We start from the raw sequence: 12,618 nt of genomic DNA, 5'->3' as shown, positions 1-12,618 counted from the left end.
GCACCTATTTCTTTCCCAAATTACTCTAAAGGGGGAAGGGCAGGGAAATTGAAGCTGTTGGTCAAGGAGAAAAGGGCTTGCACTCTAGCTCTACAGTGTCACTCTCTCATTCAATAATGAAAAGAAAAATGGAAAAAAAGGAGAAATAAAAGCTTTAATTTTGCCACATTTCTCAAGTTTTCTCTCCTTTACCTCTCCAGAATTCCTAGCATGCCTGAAATCAAAGGACCTATGTGCAGGCTTGGAAGAGCTTTATTTTGGGTGGTATCAGGATAAATGTGAGGCATGGGAATGAAGTAGCACATTACGTGTTCAAAAATTTGAACCCATTCTTCTGGTCTATCCTTCCTCTAGCCCAATTAGGTAACTTATATAATATGCCCTAAAGTCCCATGTTAGGGACTATGTCTGCCCTGGGACATCCAGAACCAACTCCACTCAAACCTCTGTGGAAATGGTCATCATTCTTATTCTTATGCAGCTCTTGGCCTTTATATCAGTATTGTTCAATTAGAAAAGAGCCTCTTAAGAGATCATCAATCATTCGAAATATCAAATACTGCTAAAAAGCAATGCAGGGGAAAAAAGGACACCCTAACTGGTAACCTGCAATGAATCATCCACTTAACAGACATCTTCTGAATCCCTACTATAATTCCAGCCCAGATTATGTTTTGAGGAAAACACACAAGCATCTCAGTAAAGCTTTCTCTGTTAAGAGACTAGCAGATGATGGGGGACAGGAAGGTATAGATAAGATATAGCAATGGTGTCTAGGAAGGTATAGATGAGATATAGCAACGGTGTCTCCCTACGACAGGCACCAATGAATTCTAACCTCACCCCCCACACACACACAGGGTGGTCCCATGTAAAGCATTATATTCAATGTTGGGCTGAGGAGAGACTAAAAAGCAAAGCTAAACCTTACTATAACATAAAGCAATAAGGCAGCTTGTGATGTATTGAGAAATGCCTTAAAAATTAAATTAATCATAATTAAATCCAGGCAGTATATAACCCACCCTAATGGAGCAAAAATCATGCACAAACAACTCTTTTAGCATTCACCCTCAAACTGACCTTGCAGCAAGAGTTTACATCATTAATTTTGGACTCCTTGTGATTAAGTATAGTATTAGAGACAAGAGTATCAATGAACATACATGAAGCAATAGCTCCAACTTGTCCCCTGGTGGTGTCCTGCTTGATGACACCCGATCTATGCCAAACCCCACCCTATTGCTCTCTAACCCAAGAGGCCGTCCTGAGCAGTAACTCCTCCACCTTGAACCCTTCTAATTATATGCCAGGGTTTGGTGAAAATAAGATTTAAATGTAAGATATTAGCCCCTGCTAAGGACAGAGATTTCACCAAAGCCTGAGAAGTGAGCTCCAAGCATAGGCATACTGGCTAGTCAGATCTGACATCTGCATGTTTCAGTCCTGAACTCAGGGTTAAAAGCAGCTTGGCTGCTTACATGTGGGATGTAAGAGAGGAGAAAAAGCCCAAGGAGGGTAAAAAAGATGAACCCTTTGTGTGGATTTACTGGAAAGCAGCCGGCCATCAATGAGAGACTTGATAGACAGGGCTCACCTCCCCTGGGTTTTCCTAGCCCCAGACATTAGGGATGGTCCTGACGCTAGCTTAGTAATTGCCGAAGAGTGTAGCCCTTCTCCAGAAAGGTGGGCTTAGGCTGTGATGCAGCAGTGAGGATCTGGGAATGCAGATCTCATCAGAGATTCTGGTCTTTGGAGGTGGGGGGCTAGGTGAGACTGTCTTCTTCTGTATTATTTACTGCTGGGATGTGGTGTAGGGAACACAAAAATGCGGCAGGTTTTAGAAAATTCTGGGTAGGTCAGTGTCATTTGTCAAAAGAAGAGGGATTAGTAGAGGATATGGTCTGGGAGGAGAGGGTGAGAGAAGGGGCTGCAGAAGGAGGGCTGCCATCCACAACTGCAGTATTATGTGTATCAGAGATAAATTTACTTGTCATATTTCAAATTAGGTTTATAGGTACTTCCCCCATCCCCCACACAGCAGTGGCTTAACGGGTGGGCTTCTCAACTTTTAATTGCAATTTTGCAGTGTATGGGTGTGTGAAGTCTAGGTCTGACTGAGGTGATGGTCTGTATGTATGTGTACGTGACTAACAGTCGAGAGATCTCAAGTCTCTCGATGAGGTGGGAAGGGTGCTGCGGCAGGGACCGGCTGTACTCCTCTCAAGAGAATCTTCCATCCCTAACGTCAGAGTGCTATTGAGCTATCAGGAGGTGAAAAAGGTGTGGGTGGTGCAGTGAATTTCCCCCAACACAAGGTACACACACACACACACACACACACACACACACACACATTAACAAGTTCTGTAAAAAGTCCTGCTGATGCCTGGGAAGTCCAGCTAAAAGCAGTAGGCCGTCTCCCATGGCCAGGGCGAGGGAGGCAGACTCCCGAATCGCCACGGAGACCACGGCAGCGGTCTCTTCGGAGCGCGCAACCTAGCCGCCGCTTCCCGGGGAACTCTTGCCTTGCTCTAGGGGCTACATCTGCAGGCTGCGGAAAGCCAGGGCTCCAGCCCTTTCTCATTACACACCTTTCCCGAAGCACCCCAAGCCCTGTACCCAACGGCAAACCCCTCAGATCTGGCGAAGCTCAAAAATGCAAAAACTGAGGCGGGGGGCAAATTGTACTTCAATCTTAAGGACCGAACACACGCGCGCGCGCGCGCGCGGGCGCGCGCGAACCGCATATACCCCAACCCCGTGCCGCTTAATTTCTTTCCCCGGGTTAGAAAAGAGAATTACTTGCCCACAGAGGCTTTGGAGATGGGGGCAGGAGGTTCGTCCGAGGCTAGGCTCACCTGCTGCTGAGGTGAGAGAGCAGACACAGGATGCAAAGCTGTTAGGAGCCGCAGCTCACAGCTGAGTGGTTGGGGGGTTGCAAAGACCCTCAAGTTCTCCTCTGGGTTTTGTGTGTGTGTGTGTGTGTGTGTGTGTGTGTGTGTGTTTAAATTTTTTGCATTCAAGTCACCAAAGGGTTAAACGGCTGGGCTCCAACAGCCCCCCCGCGCCGTTCCACTCCCCCCTCCCCTTTTTTGTCCCCCCCCCTCCCGCACGTCGCTAGGAGGTCATCAAGCCCTCTGTCCAGTCCGCGTTCGCAAGCCCCTCTGCTTCCCGCCCATCGGGCCCGTGGCTGCTTACGAAGAGGTGTGCGCTCACCGAGGGGCGTGTTCCAGCACTGGGAGACGCCAAGCGCCCCTGGGTTAGACCTCAGAGCGGAGCCAGCCATGGAGCGGGGCGGGGGAAAGTTTGGCACCCTGCAAGGGGTCGTCGAACAGGAGTGGGCGGGGCGCCCGAGGGTACTTTAGCCCTCCAAGCTCAGGGGCGCAAGCTGCCCAGACCTGAGGCGGTGTGCGGCCATGGACCGCGGAGCTGCCGCGGCCCAGGGCACTGCCCCGCCTCAGGATGGAGAGCAGCCCGCGGAGTCTCCAGAGCCACCGCCGCCGTGGCCGCCGCCGCAGCCGCCGCCACGGCCGCCGGCTCCTGCGCTGCTCCATGCACCTTCGCCAGAACCGGCACCACAGCTCGGTCCAGAGCCTTCTCCAGAACACTGTCCGAAGGCGACCCCAGAACCAGCCACAGAATTCGACACAGAAACGGTCTCAGAACCCGATACAGAACCGGCCCCAGGGCTGGCTCCAGAACCAGCCACAGAACTCGACAAAGAACCGATCTCAGAACCAGCCACGGAGCCGGCCCTCGAACCGGCTCCGGAACCAGCCACAGAACCAGCCACAGAACCGGCCTTTGAGCCGACCCCAGTACCAGCCACAGATCCGGCCCCCAAGCCGGTCCTAGAACCAGCCCCAGAACCAGCCATAGAGTCCTGCCCTGAGCCGGCTCCAAAGTCCCGTACGGAGCTGAGCCCAGCACCACGTCTATTGCAGTGTCCGGTGGTCGCTCCAGAGAGGGGTCTAAAGACCTCATCATCGCCCAGAACACCAGTGCTGTTCTCCAGTATAAAGGTAGGAAAAAGACCCCCTGGGGCGTGGGGGGGAAAGAAGCAAAACGAGGACGGATGTCTATTGAGCTCCTGAGACTCTGGGTACCCAGAGCATCCCATTTGGCTGCCACTGACTGGCAAAGATGCGCGGAGAGATGCGGGGATGGAGAAGCCCGGGGGAGTGGGAAATGGTTGGGAGGCGGGAAGCAACATGTGGAAGCGAGAGTGGGCTGTTGGGGCTAGAAACAGGGTGACTGCACGCGATGGGAGTCGGAGCAGTTTCCCCCATGGGGAGAAGTGTCAGTGCAGTGAGCGCCTATATCTTGAAAAAGAGGAGGAAGACGTTCCCGGGGAGCGCAAGAGACCTAGAGAAGTATTTGGGGCTGGCCCTGGGTACACGGGGATGGGACTGAGTGGTGGGGTTGGGGGCGTGGGACACACCTCTTAGCCACGGTCACTGCCGCAGAGGCCCAAGCTGCGGAACCGCAGCGGTCAGCTTAGCCCCCTCCCTGACACTGGGGAGGGGGTCACTAGCGGGGACGCAACTGGCGGCGCTCTGAGGAGGTTCCTGGCGCCTCTGTCTGCTGATCTGCTGCTGGGAGCCGGTACTCCGGGTGGGGATGAGGGGATGGGCGGCGCCCACGCGCACTGCAGGGGAAGGGCAGGGTTCGTTGGGGAGGAGGGGGAGAGCATGCGTGTGTCGAAGCCACCATTCCATCTGTCTGCAGGATTTCCCGGCAGGTAGGTGCAAACAGTGTGATATGATGATGGACCGCGTTAAGAGCGGGAGACTGGCATCCCGCACCGGGACCAGTTGGAATGGTACAGGAGTCCCGGTTTAGAGACACCAAAATAGGAGTTGGTATTTGAGAGTGTGTGAATGGAAATCCTCATCTCTTCCAGCCTTCAGAGATGCCTTCCTAAACGTTGCGGTTTGCCTGGAGAAGACAAGTGGAGGATCCTCCAGCACCCGCCCGGGGGCGGGGGTGGGAGGAGGGAGGAAGGAGGTTTTCTGTATTTGCCTTGGACCCCCTGAAACCCCGTTGGCTCTTCAGCAGGAGTCTGTTTGCCCTTCTTGCTTTCTCTGTACTCCCCCTACTCTTCCTTTTCCCCTATAAACTTCGTTCCATGTGACTGTGAATATAATGATAATGCATAGATACACCTTGATTTAGCTTCCCCTGCAGGGAAAAAAAAAACGAAACAAACAAAACACAGAAACAAACAGCACACCACACCAATGCCTGTCCATCCTGCTGCCTAGCGGGACATAGGGACAGGGCTCTGGAATCCTTCTGCTGCATACCGCACACTTGTAGAATGTAGGGGAAGGGGGCAGAGCTTGGCATCGCGAAATGGAAATGGAAGCGCTGGTTGCTTCCTGAGTTATGAGTAGGGAGGCTTGAATTTGCAAAATAACTGCAATGATAAATGACTGAACAAGAGGAAGCCTAAAGCGAAAAGTTTCACAGGGGAAAAAAGGTGTAGAGGTTTAAAAAATAAATAAAATAGGACCGTAGGAGACTAAGACAGGTTGTGGTGGCTGTTTTCAACCCAACAACTGAGTTCTCACCAGGGGTTGGATCTCCCCCTCCCTGCAGCAGCCTTTCCCTGCAATGATCTCAGAAAAGGAAAGGACCCTGCAGCTAGACACTGGAGATCACCCTAACCTGGGATGTGCTCTGGTCTTTTTGGAAGAGTTTGCAAAGAAGCAGGTGGGAGGGAGACCAGCAGGGACTACCTGAGCTATGGCCTTCTTAAGTGAGATTTTGGGAACATGGCTCAGAAACTGACACCTGGGGACTTAATTACCAGGATATCCGGCAAATATATGGACTCTTTGACCCCTGGAAGACTGACTAGAGGCCAGGAACTCCAGGGATGAACCCTGTGACAGTGGGAAAGCATGTCCCACAAGCTTGACAGGAAAATGCCTGTTGCCAGACAGCTAAGGAGGATCAAAGTAAGGGGAATCAGGTTAGTTTCCTCTACAGAGTGCCCTCTCAGACAGGCTGACCAGCTGACCCATGGGCATTTTTCAGCCCTGGCAGGGGACCAGGACCCCCCAAGGTTTGACTTTGCCCTTGGTAGAGTTAGTCATTTGTTCAGCCATTTGTCTTCTAAAATGGGGTTAAGAACCCTGACCGTCCACTAAAAGGGCCAAGAAAATGAACCCATCAGTGGCTCTAGATGATTTCAAAGGATGCAAAGGATCTGGGTAAATGCTCAGATTGCTAGGCGCCAAACCCGTCTTCAACACCCTAGGTGTTGCTATGCAGTTGCTCTGTGGTGCCCATGGGAACATCTGATCTTCAGTGATAGGATCGTTCTCTGCCGCATCCCCCTCAGGCAAACAGCACGCACAGCCAGCTGACTTGCATCTTAACATTCAAGGCAAATAGGTTCCCATCTTAGCAGGGAAAGCCTTGTTCTCAGACACTGCCTCCTTGAGGCAAGCTTGGGGAAACACACACACACACACACACACACACACACACACACACACAGAGTCTCAGAGACTGTAACAAAATACAGTTTTTATCATACAATGAAATCCTACATGGCAAGGCACAGTAAGTGCCAGTAGCATGAAACTAGCCTGAAACTACTCATTTCATCAAAGGACGAAATGAATAAAACAAAGTGTTTGAATGTGACTGCAGGTTTCTCCCAGATAATTTTTGCTGATTGGTATTGCGGTTAAAAAAAAAAAAAATTCAACATCTTCCAGTATGTAGTCTGCTCTCTATTCAGGTTTCAGAAACTGTTGGTTGCAAATCGATGCCAGTCATGAAGATGGAGACTGAGAAAAGGGGGCTCATATTGTCTTTCCAAATAGATACCAGGATAACACAATCTTGTGAACCAAACTTGTATATTCCCTTCCTTTCTAAAATGTTTTGATTTCCAGGAAATGAGCCATAGTCTCCCACCTGGTCACAGCAAGTGTAAGTGAGGATGTGTGAATTGGTTCTTTAACTATGCTATGACTTGCTTGGGGGGCGTGGGGCTTACATGAAGTATACTGTATTTGTTTCCCTTGCCTCACCTATAGTTGAAGAAAGATAGTTCATGTTTTTATCAGTTGGGTTTGACTAGCTACGAAATTATGATCACACTATACAGGTGATTGATGAAAAATCTGAAAAGAAATACACTGTTGTGGCCTTTATTTCTGGGATGGGGGTGTGTGTGATAAGAGATCCATTGCCATTTACTATTACACCCCAAACCATAACAAAGCAATTTTCTGGTATTTTTTGCACACACTTCCTTGCAAGGTAGCAAGCATTTGTTTATATGTTATCTGGTAATTCTTGCCTGAATACTTTATCGTTTTACTTATTTCTGAGCTTCTCAAAGGTAGATACGATCTCTCCCTCTCAGTGCCCAATACAATTCAGCCCTCCCTGTTTTTGCTCGGTAAACATTCGCTGAAGCTTTAAACCTAGCAATTCCATTTCCAGCAATGACAAGGACAACAACGTAGAGACTGCTACTGTGAATGAATAAAAATGCATTCTCAATGATTTCAGAGTGAGAAGTAAATGCTTACTTAAATAGCCTGAAATATATAGCCTTTAAAGAAATGTAGTCAATCTTTCCCTTTTCAAAATGGGTGTTAGAACCATAATTAAGAAGCAAATTACCAACAATTAAAAAAATGGTTTGGAAAGTATCCTTATCCCCTGTAGTTCCCAGCAGCAGTAGACTAATGATGATGTTGTTGGTTTCAGGGGTAATAAATTTTTTTCCTAAGTGAACAAAATATCTGCAGTGACTATAAACAACTTTGGGATTGTGGAATTGAATGTTTAACCTGTTGAAGGTCAGGATGAAATTAATTTCTTTCCTCTTAGGTTCTCTCCCCCACTCTTTGCCAGGTTTTGATGAAACCATCTGATTTGTTTGGTATATATTGAGATCTCCTGAACATTCGCGGCAGTGTGTTCTAGAAAAGATAATGAGATATTTGGTCAGTTGTCTTTCTTTTCTGAGAATATAATTCTTAGGTGTTTATTAAAATCTCTGACTGGGGCTTCTGCACAACCACGTCCCAAAATCAAAGGCTGGTCCATTGTCCAAAGTGCTTCCAAGGAAAGGGGGAAAATCCATAGAGACCAGGAAACCATTCAGGGATATTATAATAAGGATTATATAATCCTTTCTGCTAGTATGAGGCTCTACAGTTTGCAGAATGCTTTCCTCTGAATTATTAACTCTTATTCCCCTGACAAAGACAGCAGGGTAGGAGAAGTCAAAAATAAAACTTGACGCCTAATAGGACATAACTATTAATTTATCTAGTGTGGATTTAAAAAAAATATCCAACATAGGGCTTTCTGTGATACACAGGATCCTCATTTGTCTAAGAACAATCTTTTAAAATTAACATATAATGTATTATTAGCTTCAGGGGTACTGGTTTGTGAATCATCAGTCTTACAATTTCATAGCACTCACCATAGCACATATCCTCCTCAATGTCCATCACCCAGCCACCCTATCCCTTCCCCTCCAACCCCCCAGCAACATTCAGTTTGTTTTGTGAGATTAAGAGTCTTCTAAGAACAATCTTTAAACTGACATTCCCTTGCCTGGATTTTTTTTAAAGCAGCCATTGCTGTTCCCAGTCTGATGCTCCCGCTGGGGGCCATCCTAGAACAGGAGTCTGAGAAGGAAGGATAAGAGGCAGAGGCACAAGATCCTGAAACCTATTACTCCCAAAGAAGACATTTTTTGGAAAGAAAATAAATAGAAATTCTGCCACGGATAGGGTGCCCAACCTTTCCAAAGACTGCTGACTGTAATTCCCTCAGTGGAAAAAAATAATTTTAAGGGTTAAAAAAAGAAATCATCCATTCCTAAAGGGAGATGCACCACCCTCACCAAAGCAAATAAACCTTATTCTCAAAATAGAAAGACAAATTTACAAGTTAAAAAAAAAAAGAGAAAGAAAGGAACAGTGACCCCGGATAATGAAACTTATCCCTCCCCTTAAAATTATTTTAAGAAAAAAAGAAATTCTAAAAGGAGATGTTCTTCACCTTCATCAAAACCCATAAAACTTATGTCCCCAAGAGAAAAATTAAAGAGGGGGGTTAATGTGGTAGGAGAAGAGTAAATGAAACAAGTTGGGATTGGGAGGGAGACAAACCATAAGTGACTCTTAATCTCACAAAACAAACTGAGGGTTGCTGGGCAGAGGGGGGTTGGGGGGGGGTTATGGACATTGGGTAGGGTATGTGCTATGGTGAGTGCTGTGAAGTTTGTAAACGTGGAGATTCACAGACCTGTACCCCTGGGGGAAAAAAATATATATATATATGTTTATAAAAACAAAATTAAAAAAAAATTAAAGAGGAAAAGAGAGAAATCACCTCAAGATAAACAGTATTTCTAATCATAAATAATTCACAAAATTTATAAACTTTATTTGCACCCACTGCTCATGCCCAATCTCTTACAAAAAATATGGTGGCAAAAAGAAATCTCCCAAAGGGGAATCTCACCAAATCTCCCTAAGGTTATTTCTTCTAATTACATGAAATGTCCAAAATAGGCAAATCCTTAGAGACTGAAAGTAGATTAGTGGTACCCTGGGGCTTAGGGGAAAGGAAAAGGGGAAGTGTGGGTGATGGCTAAAGGGTACAGGGTTTCTTTGGAAGATAAAAAAATGTTCTGAAATTAGATAGTGATAATGGTTGCACAACCCTGTGAATATGCTAAAAAACACTGAATTTGTACACTTGAAAACAGTGAATTTTGTGATATGTAAATTATATCCAAATTTTTAAAAATAAGTAAAAGAAAGTGATCACTCCTCTAACTGCAAGATAATGAACCTACTGTTTTCCCTCAAATAAGCAAAGGAATAAATGAATACATAAGGAAAAAATAAATTTTTAAAAAAGAACCAAAAGACAGAGAGATCCTCTTAAGGGCACGGCCATCAACCTCACCAAGGAAAATAATCTTTATTTACCCCCCCCCCCCCAATTTTTTCTCTTTGGGGAAAAACAAACAAAAAGACATCTTTGTATGGGAAGATACTTTCAAAATCATCAAAGCCCATGAAACTTACTAATCCTTCCATCCCAGAAAAACACAAATGATTTTACCAAAAAGAAAGAAATATTAAAGGACAGGATCCTTGATCTTACCAAACATCCTGAATTTTAATTCCCAGAAAAGGAGAAAAAGAGAAACAAAAGAAATAAATCCCTCCACTGCCAAGGGGAGATGCCCCCATCCTTACCAAAGCACATGAACCTTATTTTCAAAATGCATTTTTTTAAGATTTAAAAGGAAATCAATAATGGGAAGGCATGTATACTGGTGGAGGAGATAATATCAATGAAAAGAAAACAAAATCCTCTTAAAGAAAAGTGCTCCAGCCTCACAGACACATGAAATTTTCTGTCAAGATACAGCAAAACCAAATGCAGATTCTGTAAAGGAGAAAAAATAAAAGGAAATCCTTCTAGTGGGAGATGATCTGAATTTATTCAAACTCCAAAGCTTGATTCCTAATATAGGAAATTTTAAAATTGGAAGCATAAATAGAAAGAGAGAGAAACAGAAACAAAACCAAGATGTCCCCAGCCTCAACAGAGTCCCTTTTTACTCAAAACAAGAATATACATTTAGGATTAGGGAGAAAGAAGGGAAAAAAATGAAAAGGATATTTTCAAAGAGAAACCTCCTTTTTGGGAATGAAGATGCCCCAAACTCACCAAAGTCCCTGAATGTTTTTCACCAAACAACAAAAAGGAAGGGAGAGAGCAAAGAGGTGAGGGAAAGGAGTTGGAAGGGGAGGGAGAGGGGGTGAGGAAATGAAGAGGGTAGAGAGGAAGGGAAGGAAGGAAGGAGAGGCAGAAGAAAATAAATTAAGGGACAATTCTTAAAAGAAAGACATTCTTCTCAGGGAAGGTATCCCAATACTTTATTGATGATAATGCATATTAGTCCTGATGATCAAGCCACTCTACCTCCCACAAAAAGGAGAAAAAAAATCCCCCACAAAATCTCTTCCTAAAACTTCTTTAAAGGGAGATGTCCCCAATCTCACCCAAACACAAGGGCCTTATCCTCCAGCCTTCAAGTATTTTTTTAATGAAATAAAGGAAAAAGAAATTCTTTTACAGAAAGACGCTCTCAATCTTTTTTTTAAAAGATTTTTATTTATTTATTTGACAGAGATCACAAGTAGGCAGAGAGGCAGGCAGAGAGATCGAGGAGGAAGCAGGCTCCCCACTGAGCAGAGAGCCCAACGCTGGGCTCGATCTCAGGACCCTGGGATCATGACCTGAGCTGAAGGCAGAGGCTTTAACCCACTGAACCACCCAGGCGCCCCAAGACCCTCTTAATCTTATTACTTCCAAGTTAATTATTTATTTTAAAAAACATGAAAGAAAAGAAATCCCCCCACCCCACCAGGAGGGCCCCCAACCTCACTAAAACCTGTGGCCCTTATAGTTTTGCCATACAAAACCCAATCTTTTCTGAATGGAAATCCTCCAAACTTAAGGAGTTATGCTCCCACAACCCCACCAAAAGCAAAGGATCTTTTCCCCATTTTTTTTTTTAAAGAAAAGTCCTTCCATCATAAGAGATGTCTTCGATTTCACGGAAATCAATCTACCTTATTCCTCTTCACATCCTCGAGGAAAACAAAACCAGAAAAGAATGGTAAAAGGAAAAGAAATTCTCCTAACCTAAAGCAAGTTGACCACAATCTCACCAATATCTTTAAACTTTATTCCCCTAAAGAGATTTTTAAAAAGGGGGGGGGGGGAGAGAAAAGCCTGTCTTTTAAGAAAAAGTACTCTTTACACCTACCCCATACTAAAGACTTCCTAGGAAGTGTAATACAAAGAAAAGGCAATATCTTTCTAGAACTGTGCCAATGAACCTTAAATTCAGACCCTGAGGCTGAAGGGTAGTAAATGTTTAATCCCAGGCTGATTTCCCTCTGCTCCAACTCCAGCCCATTTCTGGTTACCTTTCCCATCAGTCAGTCAGGCTGTGCACTCCAGTAAGACAAACCTTGCCCATGGAAAACAAAATTAGGAAAACAAACCTTCTGGAAAAAAATTATATACTGCATTTCCAAACCAAACAGAAATGATTTGGGGGATTAGCTGCCTCGTTGTTCCCCTCTAGCACAATAGAAACTCAAGAGTTGATGATAAACTCTAAAGCAATGACGCTCTATTAACTTCCAAATTAGACACACACCTACCTAGCAGAGAAGGACCCTTAGCCAATTCAATAATGGGTTTCTTAAGGTGGTTGTCTAATCATGTGCTCACTTAAATGTCTGTTCTCTAGAGTTATAAAGGGCTTGATTTTCACAAATACATAAAATTTGCAAGTCAGATTTATAAGCAGAGACTAAGACTCAATTAATGTTTTCCAAAGTTTTTAATTCATTTACTTATTTAAAAATTAAGTTGAGTACCTGTTTATATCCTATGTGCTTAGCACTGAAGATTCCATGGTGGGCAAAATCAGAGATGAGACTTTCTTTAAACAAACTGGCAAATGAGACACCCAATTACCAAAACAGATATACAGGGGGCAAGGATTTGTTTTATTAGATGTTTTGCTGA

General features: G+C 45.0%; 1 protein-coding gene across 1 annotated transcript in view; it reads left to right on the top strand.

The window, feature by feature from the left end:
- Positions 1-3,419: 3,419 nt before the first annotated feature.
- Positions 3,420-12,618, top strand: part of DGKK (diacylglycerol kinase kappa) — a 152,182-nt gene continuing 142,983 nt past the window's right edge. The window contains exon 1 of the mRNA XM_032842987.1: positions 3,420-4,025. Coding sequence (XP_032698878.1) covers positions 3,420-4,025 — 606 coding nt within the window. The remainder of the gene's footprint in view (positions 4,026-12,618) is intronic.

This window comes from Lontra canadensis, unplaced genomic scaffold, assembly GCF_010015895.1.
Source record: "Lontra canadensis isolate GAN:19392208 unplaced genomic scaffold, GSC_riverotter_1.0 scaffold134, whole genome shotgun sequence".
Lineage (NCBI taxonomy): Eukaryota > Metazoa > Chordata > Mammalia > Carnivora > Mustelidae > Lontra > Lontra canadensis.
This window is presented reverse-complemented; position numbering and strand designations above follow the sequence as displayed.